Source organism: Balaenoptera physalus, assembly GCF_965194825.1.
Source record: "Balaenoptera physalus genome assembly, chromosome: 10".
Taxonomy (NCBI): domain Eukaryota; kingdom Metazoa; phylum Chordata; class Mammalia; order Artiodactyla; family Balaenopteridae; genus Balaenoptera; species Balaenoptera physalus.
This window is the reverse complement of record NC_138889.1, coordinates 6,099,680-6,116,375: the sequence shown is the minus strand read 5'-3', so window position 1 is coordinate 6,116,375 and position 16,696 is coordinate 6,099,680. Positions and strand designations below refer to the sequence as shown.

Below are 16,696 nucleotides of genomic sequence, written 5' to 3'. Positions count from 1 at the left end.
CTGGTGCAGGCAGCACCCTGAGAGCAGACAGCAGGCTGCGAGCCGCAGCATGTGGGGTACACTGGAGTTGCCCAGCACCGAGCACCGAGTGGGGAGCAGCCTCTGCCCTGGGGCTGGTGTGTATGAGACCCCTGCCAGAGAACGTCCAAATTGGGGGGCTGGAGCAGTCCCTGAAGAGCACAGGCTAGGACCTTCCTTGGCTGAAAGATTAAATATCAGAAAGCTGCTTCCCCATGGCCCTGAGCTCAAAGGCGTCCTCATCCGTAAACAAAGCTGCCCTCTCTGGAGAGAAAGCAGCACCTAAAAATAACACAGGCATGCCAGGGCTGAGCGGACAGGGAATGGAGACATTGGAGCATGCTCCAATCAAGGAGCCATGCTGCGAGTGTGTGTGTGTGTGTGTGTGTGTACGCACATGTAGGCTTCTGCCCATGTGTATCCACCCAAAACAACCCCTGGGTGTTCTAAGTGCCTGTCAGTTTCTCTGGGTTCAGCCATGCTGAATTTATCTTTGTTCAAACCCTTTCCTGCCTCTTTTCTTATCTCACTCTTCTAGAACTTAATGCATTTTCAGGAACCACGTCCATTTCCGAATTATCCACTCCAGTCTCTAGGAACCAACTCCAAAATCTTGCATTGTTAATTTCTAATTTTCTGCCTCCATCACTCCTTGAGCTCCTTCAGGGCAAGGACCGTGTCTTATTCAGCTTTCTATCTGCATCGTGCTTAGCACAAAGCAGACGTTCAACAAGCGCTTGATGAATGATTGGATGGATGGAGGGATGGATGATAGGGTGGATAGATGGATGGATGGATGGATGGATGATGGATGGATGGATGGATGATGGATGGATGACTGATTGGTGGATGATTGGATGGATAGGTGAATAGATGGATGGATGGGTGGATGGATGGATGGATGGATGACTGATTGGTGGGTGATTGGATGAATAGGTGAATAGATGGATGGATGGGTGGATGGATGGATGGATAGATGACTGATTGGTGGGTGATTGGATGGATAGGTGAATAGATGGATGGATGGGTGGATGGATGGATGGACAGATGACTGATTGGTGGGTGATTGGATGGATAGGTGAATAGATGGATGGATAGATGGGTGGATGATGGATGGATAGCTGTGGCCACTCCTAACACGTGTGCCTTCTGTTCACCCAGGCATGACTTGCCAAGCACGGAGCTCCTACATGGATACGGAGGTGCTCTGGGGCCACCGATTCACTCCAGTCCTCACCTTGGAAAAGGGCTTCTATGAGGTGGACTACAACACCTTCCACGACACCTATGAAACCAACACGCCCAGCTGCTGTGCCAAGGAGCTGGCAGAAGTGAAGCGGGAAGGCCGGCTCCTGCAGCGCCTCCCCAGTCCCCCACTGCCGGGAGTCTGTGCTGGAGCAGAGCTGGACCCGGAGGCTGAGCAGGATGGAGAGGAAGAGCCTGAGGGTCCGAGTGGGTCCCGGGAGACCAGCGGCTCCGTGTGAGGACGGCACTCTCCCCGCGACCTCCCCTCACTGGCTTCTCATGAGCACAGATGCTGCAGGGCTGGGGGTGGAGGGGTGAACCAGCTGAGTGTGCTGGGGGTCAGCCAGGAGCCGTTAGGCTCTGTGGGGAGGAGAAGTAACCCAGTCCTGGCACCTGCCGGCTCTTGCCTGGGCCCCCGTAGCAGGGCTGCTTCTTCTCCCCTGGCCTCTGTCACACTGGCTAAGGGCCAGGCCAGGAGGGGTTGCCCCACAATGAAACACACAGGTGGCCTCTGTCCTCACACCCCTCTCTCTGCCAACTGGCCCGGATCACCTTTTGGGTTTCACACCCCCACTGGCAGCAGCCCTCCAGGGGTGACACCTAGAGAGGGCTGTCGCCCCCTTCCCCTCATTCTGATCACCCTGGGGCTTGTTGTGGATTCAGGGCGGGGAGATTCTGCCTGCCCGGAAGCTCAAACCCCCGGTCCTCGGGGGAGCTCACAGACTTCGGGGTTAAGGTTGATCCAAGTCTGGCAGCAGTTCCTTGCAAATCTGTGACCAGTGACCACTTAGTGCGCTACAGAGTGCAAGGCCCTTGCTGGGCGATCCCTGCATTACCTGTGAAGTGTGTGTTTTCCCCTGCTGTGTTCTGTGTGTCTAATGTAGCCTACAGATCACTGCTTTCCTCTGGGTGATGTTTAGTCGGGGCTCTGGGCCGCAGAGCACCTCGGGCACGTGCAGCGTCTCCGTCGGTCACTTCCTGGCCTTCCCAGCCACACCGTGCCTGCACCTCCCACCCGAGAGAGAACCCTGGCAGCGGGATCTTTGCTGGGACTGTTGGCCCAAGAATCTCAAAGTTCTTCTAAGCTTCACTGTGGTTTCACTCACAATCTCAGAAAGCCCACGGTGCGATCCAGGGAGAATGCTGAGGTCAGAGGACGGGGAGAGCCAGTGGGTGTGAAACAGGGAGGGGGAGGAACGAAGCACAGAGAAAGGCAGGCAACTCGAACTTTAAAATCAGCAGCAGCAGCAACTGTCGCCGAGATCGCTGACTTCAACCTCTGTTACCAGGCGACGTACGGACATGAAGCAACGGGAGAGATGCCCGCAGAGGCGGCGTCGCCTTTGAGCCCAGGCTGGTGACCCTCAGCTGGTGCCTAGGCCTGGGCCCTGGGCCTCCCCTCTGGCAGGCGGGAGTGTAACACAGCAGCTGGGCCTGGAGAGCAGAGATGATGGCCAGGGGAGGGGGTGGCGTCACCCTCACCCTGCAGACACGGAGAATCAGGGAGGGGGTGAACGTTAAGAGAGAGTTGAGCGGACAACGGCATGGGACTTCCCTGCGGTCCAGTGGTTAGGACTTGGCACTTTCACTGCCGAGGGCCCGGGTTCAATCCCTGGTCAGGGAACTGAAATCCCACGAGCCATGTGGCACCACCAAAAAAAAAAAAAAAAATGACAATGGCAGAGGTTTTTCCTTTCCAGTCTAGAGGCGCAGGAAGAGGACGGACAGACGGTGCAGCTGTCACAGCGATGGGGCACGTCTGGCATGGGTAGAGGCCGACCGGTTCCTCATTAGCTCACCTAGACCTGGAGAGAGCTGTCAGATGTTCTGGCCACAGAACTAGGGAGGCCTCAGCACCACTGCACAGTTCTCAGCCGGCCTTTGAAAATGGAAGCCTCTTCCTGCCCCAGACACGAAGGGCCTTCCCTAGGAGGAACAGCAGGCAGTTAAGGCAGAGCCAAGGGGACCGGGCTTGGATCTCAGGCCCAGTCCCCCTGGGGCTGGGTTTTCCAGGTCCTGGGGCTGCAGAGAAGAGAAGCAGGCGTCCACAGGTGGGGGCAGGGGGACCCCGGTGCTTGGGCCCGGGGGCTGGATCTGGACCGGCGGGCGCCGGAAATCAGTGAGCGGCGGGCTCTTCCCGACAGAGGCGCGGTGCTGTGTCCTGGCTCCTGGCATCCGTCTGCGGTGAAGCAGGGCTTGGAGGGAAGGGGAACGGGCTGCAATCCCGCCCTCCGGGGAAAGGGGGACAGGCGGGCTGGCGCACCGCAGTGGGGAACTGCTCACAATCAGGACTCTAAGGCAGGGAGCCCGTTACTGAGACCGGATGCCTTGGGGGTGGAGGAGCTACAGCTGCAACTGTCAGACAGGAGGGCCCGTCCTCAGCCCAGGCCCGCCAGATCCAAGGCTTGCACTGCAGGACTGTTCCCACGCCCCTCCCACCCCCAGCAGATCTAAATGCTGCTTTTGTCAAAACCGATCGTCAGTGCCTGCAGGTTTAGCGCCCTCGGTGAGGCAGCTAAGCAAGCACGGGGAAACCACGGGAGAAGCTAGCCTTGCAGCTGGACTGGGTCCTGGGCCTGTTTCACACCTGCCTCTTCAGCATCCCCAGGTGGCCACGTGAGCCACTCTCCTGTTCCCTAGCTCGGCAGTGGCCTCCAGGGACCTGGGCCACATCACGTCCGTCAGCCACCCACAGGCGCTGTGGAGGCCACAGAAGAGAAAGAGATGAGCACAGCCCTATTCGAAAGCCCTCTGAGGGCCAGAGCTCACTCTACTGGGATGAAGCAGGTAGTAATCCCAGTGTACACATTAGCTGCTTTGTCCCAAGAAAATTCAAATGCGAGACGACTGCCCTTTGTATCCCAAGGCAAGCCTTTCTTGATTACCAATTGATCTAACTAAAGTTTTGAAACATTCTTCAAATCATTTCCTGGAAGTTCTTGTATAAACATGGACTCACTCAATGTGAAGTCTGACGAAGGTTGGAACCTCAGTGGAGATCACTTTAAAAACATTGCATCTGCCCACAAGCCACCTGTGGGTCCCAGCCCTTAGCTGCACGGCTCTGAGATCACCCATCGCCTCTGATGGGCCACAGAGAGGTGAGCCAGGCTGTAAGGGGGGCTTCCCACAGGCCTCAGCATCTCCAAGATCCCAAAGAATGTTCTCATGGGTCAGACCCTAAAAGCCTTGGGAGCTAACTTCCTGCCTCAGCTTCCATGTCCTTCCTCTCTGGAACCGTTCCCTGTAAGGGAGAAGCCCCCAGGAGCTCAGAAGAAGGTAAGTCCCCCCTAGTCGTCCTCTCCCCATCAGTCTGACACCTGCTAGGTCTCCACAGCCTTGCCCAAAGGCCCCTGGTCCTGGGCCAGGCTGAATGGGTTTTGCCCGTGACTCTCCCCTCCAGATGCCACCCTTGCTGTGCAGTCAGCCCACTTTCTGTCATTTCCTCGTGCTGCTTGAAGCCCTGGCCGGAGCAGCTGGCCTTGACAGAGGGGAAGGAGCCCTGGTCTGTCTGGGGGAGCCCTCCTGCTCGTGATCGGTAACAGCTGGGCACCTTCTGGCACATGCCGGTCCCACGCCTGCCTCCCAGCGTGCCTCCGCCCTGTGTCTCCCGTGAGCTGAGAGCCACAGAAACTCGAAGTTTTTGTACGGAAGTTGCCAGAAACTAAAACGAAACCCCCACCAAAAGTTGCCTGTTGTTGTCTAAGAATATGCCCTGAACACATCTCTGCACAAATACCATTTACTGCGCACCTACTACGTGCCCAGCAATGGGTTAGGCCCTTGCCCGGAAGATGGCACTGAATTCTCAAAACACTGCAGAGAAGCTCTTAGGAACCCCTTGCTACCACAGAGATAACTGAGGTTCAGCAAGGTTAGTTCGTTGGCTCAAGGCCACAGGTAATCAGAGGAGGCAGGGCCTCTGGGCCCAGCAGAGTCTCCCAAACACAGATGTGCCCTCATCCTACATAACCCCCGCCCCCAGGGCAGCTCCTGAGCTCGGCTGCAGGGGTAAGGCCGCCCCACCTCTTCCGGTCGCCCCTGTGCCGTGCTGTGGACCGTCAGCTTCCAGCCCCCAGCAACGTTCTCCTGTGGCAGGATAATTGGGAAACGCCTCTTTTCTGATCCTGAGAGAATTAATGAGCTGTGAAAAGAGATTAGATGGGGAGTCATTGCTTTGGGGAAGAAGCCACTTATTCTGCTCAACTTGGTTTTTGCTAATGACATCCTCTTAAACTCCTGTGTCAAATCCCTTCCTCCCAGTGTAGAATTTGTCAGTCTTCTTATTAAAAAGAACACCATTACACTGCTAAAAAAAATCATCCAATAAAGTGGATTTGATCTTACAGAACTCTTTCTCGTTTTAAGTAGATGGCCATTGGTTTCCCATTCGAATTCACTGCCAGTTTAAGCAAACTTGTCCTTCTTGTTTTCACCAGTCTAAAAACACAGTATCAATATCTAAACTAGAGTGGAGGTGGAGTCTGGGTGAGGAAACTGGAGGTGGAGAGCTGGACCAGGGGTCAGGGTTCAGCCTCCAGGCAAAGGGCGGGGTGAGGGCACCATCGCCCAGAGGATGTGAGAGATGTGCTTCTCCTGATCATTCATTCCCTCCCCCAGATCATTCTCACACGTTCTTTCATGTTAAATATTCAGAATCTGGGACTTCCTTGGTTGTCCAGTGGTTAAGACTTCACGCTTCCACTGCAGGGGGTGTAGGTTCTATCCCTGGTTGGGGAACTAAGATCCTGCATGCCATATGGACCAAAAGAAAAATAAAAAAATTAATAAATATTCAGAATCTACACTACCTAAATAATGAGTGTCTCAAAAATAAACTCAAAATGGATTAAAGACCTAAATGTAAAGCCAGACACTATCAAACTCTTACAGGAAAACGTAGGCAGAACACTCTATGACATAAATCACAGCAAGATCCTTTTTTGACCCACCTCCTAGAGAAATGGAAATAAAAACAAAAATAAACGAATGGGACCTAATGAAACTTAAAAGCTTTTACACAGCAAAGGAAACCTTAAACAAGATGAAAAGACAACCCTCAGAATGGGAGAAAATATTTGCAAATGAAGCAACTGACAAAGGATTAATCTCCAAAATATACAAGCAGCTCATGCAGCTCAATATCAAAAAAACAAACAATCCAATCCAAAAATGGGCAGAAGACCTAAACAGACATTTCTCCAAAGAAGATATACAGATTGCCAACAAACACATGAAAGGATGCTCAACATCACTAATCATTAGAGAAATGCAAATCAAAACTACAATGAGGTGTCACCTCACACCGGTCAGAATGGTCATCATCAAAAAATCTACAAACAGCAAATGCTGGAGAGGGTGTGGAGGAAAGGGAACCCTCTTGCACTGTTGGTGGGAATGTAAATTGATACAGCCACTATGGAGAACAGTATGGAGGTTCCTTAAAAAACTAAAAGTAAAACTACCATATGACCCAGCAATCCCACTACTGGGCATATACCCTGAGAAAACCATAATTCAAAAAGTGTCATGTACCACAATGTTCATTGCAGCTGTATTTACAATAGCCGGGACATGGAAGCAACCTAAGTGTCCATCGACAGATGAATGGATAAAGAAGATGTGGCACATATATACAATGGAATATTACTCAGCCATAAAAAGAAACGAAATTGAGTTATTTGTAGTGAGGTAGATGGACTTAGAGACTGTCATACAGAGTGAAGTAAGTCAGAAAGAGAAAAACAAATACCGTATGCTAACACAAATATATGGAATTTAAAAAAAAAAAAAGGTTCTGAAAAACCTAGGGGTAGGACAGGAATAAAGATGCAGACGTAGAGAATGGACTTGAGGAAACAGGGAAGGGGAAGGGTAAGCTGGGATGAAGTGAGAGAGTGGCATGGACATATATACACTACCAAATGTAAAATAGATAGCTAGTGGGAAGCAGCCGCATAGCACAGGGAGATCAGCTCAGTGCTCTGTGACCACCTAGAGGGGTGGGATAGGGAGGGTGGGAGGGAGACGCAAGAGGGAGGAGATATGGGGATATGTGTATATGTATAACTGATTCACTTTGTCATACAGCAGAGACTAACACAACATCATAAAGCAATTATACTCCAATAAAGATGTTAAAATAATAATAATGAGTGTCTAAAAGCACCCAGTGCAGCGAGACCTGCACTGGCGTCTGCATTCATCACGTTAATTAGCAAAAGGATTGATTTTACTGAACTATGGGGGAGGGGCAGAGGAGGCTGGGCTGTGTCATACGGGCACCGGACTTCAGGATTTTCAAGCGAAGGCCAACAGTTTCTGCCGAGATTGTCATTAGAGGATTTACAATTGGCTTCCCTTCTGCTCCAGTCCACCGATGGGAATTGAACAGTTCAGATCTACGAAATAGGTTAACGAAAGGTCCCTCACTGAAACCATTCTGAAAGGATAAAACAGCTCTCCAGGGCTTTGATTTAGGACGGGACGCGGTATTTTCAGTTGTGGAGGAAATGCAGCACTGACGTGTGGGAGCATCTCCCTTGTCTGGCTCTGTGGCCCACCCATGTGACCAGGCATGGCTTAGTCTGGTCCAGCTGCTATGACAAAAATACCACAGACTGGGTGGCTTACACAACAAACATTTATTTCTCACAGTTTGGTAGGCTGGGAAGTCCAAGATCAAGGCTCTGGCAGATTTGGTGTCCGATGAGAGCCTGCTTCCTGGTTCATAGATGGCTGTCTTCTCACTGTATCTTCTCACAGTGGAAGGGGTGAGGGAGCTCTCCAGGGTCTCTTTTACAAGGGCACAGATGCCATTCGTGAGGGCTCCACCCTCATCACCTAGGCAGCTCCAAAGACCCCACTTCCTCGTACCATCACATTAGGGGTCAGGATTGCAACATGTGAATCTGGAAGGGACACAATCATTCAGTCCATATGTAAGCACAGGCAGATCAGTGCATGTGAGCAAGGCCATAGCAGGTAAATTAGCCTTGGGCAAAAGCACCTGGTAATACTGAGGGTGAGATGGCCTTCACGGTGGTGATGTGGAATACAAAACACGCACAAAGGCCAGGAAGTTCTGGGAACGGTTGGCTGTTGGCCTGCTGGGACGCCTCTTTGCTGGGGATTGTACTGCAAAGACTGTTCAGCATCAGAAGGGAAACTCCAAGTCAGGGGGCAAGAAATGGCCCCTCAACAGACACATTTGCCACTCAAGCCTGCATTACAATTTGGGGAAGGAGAACTACACACAGGTTTCTAGTAAAATGCAAAAATCTGGACATTTTCCTCAGAAAACCGACCTTGCCCAGTAGGTCCAGTCTTCGCTTGTGCCAGTCAGAGAAGCAGGGTGAGACGCATGCCGTGGGCATCCCTTTGGACCCTTAGGTGCAGCTGTAAAGCGTGCTGGCTTCTGTACGGCAGATAAATGTCTAGGAAGGAGTTTCAGAAACAGAAATGTTGCAGACTTTTTTCTCTAAGGAACTATTTACCTTTACTCAGAAACTGCTACTAAAATAACCTCGACTCTCTTAGTGAAGGCAAACATCCTAAATCACAGGGGAGGAATTAATGAGAATGTGGGCACATGGTACTTTGAACATCATTCTTCTATCCCGTGGCAACAATGTAAGTGGAGAAATCCAGGGCTGAGGTTGCGAGGCTGCTGGTAGTAAGAACGTGGTTGATAAGTACGTGCATTAAGGAGCCCTTTGTGTGCACACACCGAATGTCATGGTCACATTCCAAATCGCCTCTTAAATAACCATGCTCACGGATCATATGCTAGTTCTATATTTAGTTTTTTAAGGAACCTCCATACTGTTCTCCATAGTGGCTTTACCAAGTTACATTCCCACCAACAGTGTAGGAGGGTTCCCTTTTCTCCACACCCTCTCCAACATTTACTGTCTTTTCACTTTTTTTTTTTTGGCCACCGAGCTGCGTGGCTTGCGGAATCTCAGTTCCCCAACCAGGGATGGAACCTGGGGCCACAGCAGTGAAAGTCTGGAATCCTAACTACTAGGCCACTTGTTGGTAGATTTTTTTTTTTTTTTTTTTTTTTTTTGGCTGCGTTGGGTCTTCGTTGCTGCGTGCGGGCTTTCTCTAGTTGCGGCGAGCGGGGGCTACTCTTCGTTGCAGTACACAGGCTACTCATTGTGGTGGCTTCTCTTGTTGTGGAGCATGGGCTCTAGGCGCGTGGGCTTCAATAGTTGTGGCAAGCAGGCTCAGTAGTTGTGGCTCGTGGGCTCTAGAGCGCAGACTCAGTAGGTGTGGCACACGGGCTTATTTGCTCCGTGGCATGTGGGATCTTCCTGGACCAGGGCTTGAACCCGTGTCTCCTGCGTTGGCAGGTGGATTCTTAACCACTGCACCACCAGGGAAGTCCAGTAGATTTCTTGATGATGGCCATTCTGACTCATGTGAGATGATACATCATTGTAGTTTTGATTTGCATTTCTCTAATAATTAGCGATGTTGAGCATCTTTCGACATACACACATTACTATATATAAAATACATAACTAATAAGGACCTACTGTATAGCACAGGGAACTCTACTCAATACTCTGTAATGAACTATATGGGAAGAGAATCTAAAAAAGAGTGGCTATATGTATATGTATAACTGATTCCGTTTGCTGTACACCTGAAACTAACACAACATTGTAAATCAACTATATGCCAATAAAAATTTTTTAAAAATAGGAAAACTAAAAAAATTCAAAAATAAAAAAATTTAACCATGCTCATGGATAGACTACAGTCAGCCCTGTGTGATTTGACCCTTCTCAGCAGTGACCATTTTCTCTCCTAACCTGAGGAAGCCATCAGCCATGGTTATTGAGGAATTCGCCCACCATCTGTCTGCTCACAGAGGAAAAGTCCAGCTGGATCTGGCCCATGGAGACAGATGGGAAGGAGGGGAGGGGTGTTTGCTGAATCCAGATGCAGCTGATGGGTAGGAACCTAGCTGTTCACCGGCCTGTCGTTCCCATCGGGACCAGCCTGGGTGCAGCCCTCACCTGCCTCCTCTCCAGGGTGAGCGCCAGACGAGAACTCTGCCCAGTGGACAGACCCCCACCTTCAGGGGTCCTTGTGGCCTTTTCATATATAAGGAGAGAATCCCGTGGGGTAGCTGTTCTTCACAAGCGTCCCAGGATCCCAGTGGGTCCACGGTAGCAGGAGAACCTGGACCCTGGTTCATCCTGACCTTTCCTCCAGGCTCGGCGGAGGTGTGCTAGGCATTCCAACGCCATCTCATCCGTTAAAGGTTAAAAACTACTCCTCAGAAAACATGGCACCAACTCTGCACACATCCAGAGGATCTCTGATTTCATTGCCCCAATCTTCCCACACATTCCTCAGTCAATGTTCACGGAGCACCTTCTAGGCGCCAGAAGCAGGAACAGGCACTGTGGATTCAGCAGCGATGGAGACCGATATGTCTCTGCCCCCCCTGGAATTTCCCATCTGGTGGGGATCACGGAGGGAGAACGAGAAAGTCCCAAACGAATGAAAGGATGAGAGTTTGCAAGAAGGGCTGTGGAGGAAACACGCAGGGGCCTGAGGTGGAGAACGGCGGGGCTGGGACGAGCTCGTGAGGAGGGATGGGCTGCCAGGTGCGGTGGTGGCGCTGAGTGATTCTGAAAGGCCTGCAGTGGAAGATACTGGGAGGCTGCAGCCCTGGGGGCGGGGCAAGTAGAGTTCAGACCTGCCTGACGGGGAGACAGGGCTGTGAGTGTGGCTTTTATTCCAATGACAGCGGAAAGCAATGCAGAGAGTTTATCAGATAGGCGGCCAGGCACGCTTCTCTTTGAGATGCTGTGGGCTCAGGAGGGGGGCCCCTTTTCCCCCCCGGGGGCTCACAGGTTCTTGGCCACATGGCGACGTTTTGAACTGCTCAGTCTGGCTCTTCTCAACCTTGGACCTTAAGGTCTAAAAGCCACAGATAATTCTGAATACTTCATCATAAACATTAACAAGTTGTAAACTCAGGAGCCATTCTGAGCACATTCATTCCAAGTATGACTGCCCATCCCATACACGTCAGGCCTGATCAGATCGTGCAAGGACCCTCATAAGTGCCACTAACCACACCCACGTCCACCTGCTGCGTTTCCCACCCGTGCCTGGGCTGCAGCTTCACGAGCCACCGACGCGGGCTGCGCTCGGGCTACTTAAGAATGTGCAAAAAGGCTTCCTCCTGCGTGGCCCTGACCTTGAGCTCTTCCCATTCCTCTCACACAGACAGCAGGCTCTCTTCACGGCAACACTTCCAGGCAGCATCCGAAAGAGAAAACTCATCTCTTTTCAAAGCCTTTCAAGTTTCCACTTTAAAAAAGGAAATTTCATTCTGTAAAGCACTGCTCGTGTGTATGACATGTGCATGACACCTCGAAAACTGGCGTTGCTTTGTGTGACGCCCAGGGAAATCCGGCTCTCACTCTGCTCCCGACACTTCTGCCCTGCAGGATCTCCCTCCCCAGTTTCAATCATGAGCCCCCGAGATGCCCACACTCGGCCCTCCTTCCCCACCCACTTTCTGCCACTTAACGCCTCATTGCTCTCTAGATTTTTTTCTCTAAAGGCTACTCCAAGGATATTAGCCCCCAAGTTAAACTTACTTCTCCTTCCTCATCTGCATAAGCAATAAGGTTGTATTTAAGACAACAACAGCAAAACCAAAACATTTTCAGGATGAAAGCGTTCAGGAGACGGTTCTTTAGGAGTGGAATTAGGATGTCCCCAGAAGTCTTTTCAGGCATCCTTTCAGGCCAGACTTAACTTGCAATCACTTCCTCAGCAAACATTTGATGAGTACCTCCTATGATTTGAACATCCTGCCAGGAGCTGGGGGCACAGAATTGACTAAGACGTGGTCCCTGCCCTTAGGGAGCCCACAGCAGAACTGGGCAGAGGTTGCTCTGATTCATCTCATTGACCAGTCATCTCAATCTGTTTTATAGACACAGAAACGCCCATGTTGTTGGCGACTAGAGGAAAGAACGAGGTAAAATACATGAACACGTTCATGAAGAATTATTGAAAGACCCAAAATGCAAGTGTTGTCTATAAAATCAGTAATTGGCCATCAAATCAGTATTAATGATTTAGCACACGTAGAATGTGCTATTAAAAGGCATTCCAGGCCAAACCTTCATACCCTCCACACCTACCACTTTCAGATCATGTTCACCGTCTTCAGCTTAGTCTGTGGAGAACTGGTCGACCAGCAGCACTTAACCCTACGTTCCATCAGCCATTTACCATCTGCAATGTGTACAGAGCTCACAGTATGCAGAGAACAAGTCTGAGCATTAGGATTTTTCCTGGTTTCCTCCCGGCTAAAACATAGGCATGGATTGGATCGATGCATCACTTTTTCTGATGTAACAATTGTGAACACAGTTTCCAGGATGTTTTTCATGCTCCAAGTAAAAACAAAGGAATCACAGCCTTTCCTCTACAGACCTGGAAAAACTCTGGCCATCCTGCCCCCTGCCCTGCCGCCCTCTCTCATTCATATCCCTGAAGACAGCCAGAGAGAGGAAGTGTTTCCCAACTGGAAACTCAAGGCCCACAGAGGGAACCAGCCCTCTCACTCACACACCCATCCTTGAGCAAACTCCACAGAGTGCCTGTACCGGGGGCGGGAAGGACACCACGAACCTGGTACAGCCCTCAAGACTGGAGTCTCCACACTGGACAAAAGAGACACAGCTCTTGTCTTTGAGGAGCTTATATTCCAGGGGGGAGCCAGGCATTCATTTAATAAAGTCACACGTAGTGTAAACTTTTGGTCTGTCCTGTGTATATGGTGCAATGAAAGTACAAAAAGCGTATAACAGGGGATCTTCTCTGGTCTGGAGAAGCAGCATTTGAGCTGAGATCTGAAGCACGAGAAGGGCTTAATCAGGAAGAGTCGGGGTGAAGGAAAGCCCTCCAGGTGCAGGTATTGCTTTGAGAAACACTCACATTGGGTGAGGGGGGAAAGATATTCTGGAGGATCTAAAAGGGAGGTGGGGGGCACAGCATGGGGGCAGAGGGAAGGTGTGGGAGCCGGGGTCTGGTGGGTGGCAGGAGCTGGGCCGTACAAGGTTACCATGGTGGTGGAGATTTTGATTATCTTAAGAGCCATAGAACACTACCAAAAGATTATCATTTTTAAAAAATAATTACTCTTGATTAAGAGTGGAGAATGGCAAGAGGATGTGTTAGGAGGCCAGTTGGGTGAGAAATGATGGCAACTTGAACTAAGAAGGCAGCAGAGGAGCTGAAAAGATATAAGTAGGTTTGAGAAAATACAAGCGGAATAATGAACAGAACGATGGGACCCTGGGGAGAGGGGAGTGTTAGGGACAACCCCCAGGCCTCTGGTTTGCAGAACCAACTGGACAGCTGGGTCATCCCCTGAGCCTGGCTGCCCTGGAGGAGAATCTAATCTAGGCGGTGGTGGGAAGGGAGAGACTAGTATGAGCTTGGTTTCAGACCAAACCACTGCATTTGCGTGTTTGCCTTTGAGGTATGGTTGAGGACACTCAAATTTAACCATTTGAATATGTAAGTTTGGAGCCCACAGGACAGAACAGTAGATTCTATCAGCATAAAAGTGGGAATTGCGGGCTTCCCTGGTGGCGCAGTGGTTGAGAATCCGCCTGCCAATGCAGGGGACACGGGTTCAAGCCCTGGTCTGGGAAGATCCCACATGCCGCGGAGCAACTAGGCCCGTGAGCCACAACTACTGAGCCTGCGCGTCTGGAGCCTGTGCTCCGCAACAAGAGAGGCCGCGATAGTGAGAGGCCCGCGCACCGCGATGAAGAGTGGCCCCCGCTCGCCGCAACTGGAGAAAGCCCTCACACAGAAACGAAGACCCAACGCAGCCAAGAATAAATAAATTAATTAATTAATTAATTTAAAAAAAATTTTTTTAAATGGGAATTGGAGCGGAGTTCACAGATGAAATTGTCCTTGAAGAAAGTAGAAGCGGAAAGAGAAGCAGGTGTAGGGCTGATCCTTGAGGTCCTGCAGGACATTTGGTCCTGCCGAAAACACCCATAAGCCATTTGGTCCATGCCAAGAGGTACTTGAAATTCAGTTCAATCCAAAAGTTCATGAGCATATTTGGTCCATGCCGAGTGGTTTTGGATGGGACCAAATATCAAGGACTTTTGGCATGGACCAAATGTTTCCATGGATGTTTGAGACAGGACCAAATGTGACCAGATATCAAGGGTCTTTTGGCTTGGACCAAATGGCTTATGGACCAAATGTCTAATGGATGTTTTGGACAGGATTAAACACCTGCTAAGCGCTTGAGGAACTCCTTCGTTTAATGGACACACTGGAAAGGAGGAGTCTGAAAAGGAACTAGAGAAGACCTTGAGGGCCCCTTGCCTCCAGCACTCCACGGGATGATAGCTTCAGGGAACCCTCCCACAGACATGCACAAATACTGCTTCTAGAGCCCACAGGATTCCATGGAGACGCTGAGCAAGGAACCCATGGAAGGGCCATGAGGTGAGAACACAAAAGGACCCAACATTTATCCACCCGCAAGCAGAGCACATTCTTCAGAGTTCCCACCACAGAGACCTGCTTGTTCCCAAGCACGCCAGCTCCCGGGAAGGCCAAACAAGAGAGGAGCCATCTTCAAACAAGAGGATCCCTGGGTTTCACGCGGATAACCTCTTCTCTTCCCTCTGAATCAGGCCTATTTTGCTTTCTCTCTTGCATGTTGCCTGGTCTAGATTGCTCTGAATTTCTCTCCTAATTAGCTCTTTTTCACATTGTAGCTTTGCAACTTCTTTTGATATCCACTGCCCATTTAAATGCCTTATTTTCATTTTTGAAGCATTCTTTTAAACTCATGTCACCTCGTTGGTTTTTATTGTGATGTCTGACAGGTAGCTCATTAAAAGAGTGAAATTTCCATAGTCTCCTTACAGATTTGCATTTTCACATCAACTGGAGAACAGACTGTTGAATTCTTTGAAATAGCTGGTGGGCAGAAAGGTGTACTGAATCAAACAATGGGCTTCTTTTGCAGTATGAGACTCAGGGAAGAAAACGTAAGGAATTAACCAGGGGCGAAGAACTTGATCAATAGATAATATAAGATTTGATTCCTACGTTACTGCCTCTCACTCTACCCCGTCTCTCTTAATTTATATTCACTATGCCTAGAATAGCCTGTTCTGGAAGGTAATCCAGAAGCAGCCTCCGTTGCAGTTCAATGAACTGTCCCAAATAGTTCCACTTCATTCGTTTTATTCACGTAAAGATGGCCTTCGTGTGTTATGAGTCAGGCCTTTCTTTTCCAGGGTGACCACCCATCATTACTCTTCATTGGCAGGACAGTTGTGCTTCAAGTTTCTGTAGCAAAATCCTTCAGCCACGTTTTAGAAAAAGCCCAATAGATGGTGATTTTTTTCATTCACCCATTTACAACACAGAGGCACAAGACACACACCCCTCCAAGATGTGCAGTCACCATTAATTCATGATTCTTTAGCTCACTTTTTCCTTACTGACCTTTGAATTGATTATAATAACCATTGCCTTATGCACTGATTTCAATGAGAGTTATAAATAGAAAACCACGCACAAACATTAATATCCTATGGCTGCATTAACATCTCCCCAGTATCTAAATGCCACACAGCCGAGGAGCAAGAGGTGCTAATGCAGGAAGTGTCTCTGCCTGAACTCGGAGTGTGCACACCATCTTGGAAAGAGAAAAGCCTTTTCAGCCACATTAAACCTCCACATCTCTTTCCCTGCTGGAGAACAGCGATAACTACCTCACAGAATGTCATAGAATTATATGAGATTTCATGGGAAATGCCCCATTCAAAGTGGCATCTCTGTAAATATTAGCTCCTCTCCTTTGAAACTGCTGGCCACCTGCAGAGAAAGGAACCTTCATTTTCCACCCTCCCCTCTCCTCAGATCCCCCCTCCGTTTAACCAGCCTCTAAAGGAGGCATCCTAGCCCCTCCCACCTTTCCCACAGTCCCTCCTGTTCTCTTGTCCTTTACTTCCCCATACCAGAGTTTTCCACCCAATTACTGGGCTTCCGAGAAACTCCTGGACCTCCTACCTACGTTTTATGCACCCGACAGCCTTGCTCCTGGGCTGGTCCTCTAAGCAGGACCCTCTGCTCCCTGACTGCGAGGGCCTCCTGCCCCGCCCCCCCGCTACCTCCTCCCCCCACACCTGCTTCCTCCTCCCCTCCCCCCACACCTGCTTCCTCCTCCCCTCCCCCCACACCTGCTTCCTCCTCCCCCCACACCTGCTTCCTCCTGCTCTCCCCCCTTACCTGCTTCCTCCTCCCCCCACACCTGCTTCCTCCTCCCCTCCCCCCACACCTGCTTCCTCCTGCCCCCCCCACACCTGCTTCCTCCTCCCCCCACACCTGCTTCCTCCTC

At 50.4% G+C, this 16,696-nt stretch overlaps 1 protein-coding gene across 3 annotated transcripts in view; it reads left to right on the top strand.

Annotated features, from left to right (window-relative positions):
- Positions 1 to 16,434, top strand: part of KCNJ5 (potassium inwardly rectifying channel subfamily J member 5) — a 38,078-nt gene extending 21,644 nt beyond the window's left edge. Inside the window, exons 3-4 of one of the 3 annotated variants that reach the window (XR_014268053.1) lie at positions 1,180 to 4,542; positions 12,237 to 16,434. Coding sequence is in view for 1 of the 3 variants with exons in the window: in XM_082477281.1 (XP_082333407.1) it covers positions 1,180 to 1,502 (323 nt within the window). In the remaining 2 variants the exon portion in view is untranslated. Of the gene's footprint in view, positions 1 to 1,179; positions 9,357 to 12,236 lie in introns of those variants that run through there. The other 2 variants (XR_014268054.1, XM_082477281.1) reach the window with 2 other exon arrangements.
- The last annotated feature ends 262 nt before the right edge of the window (positions 16,435 to 16,696 follow it).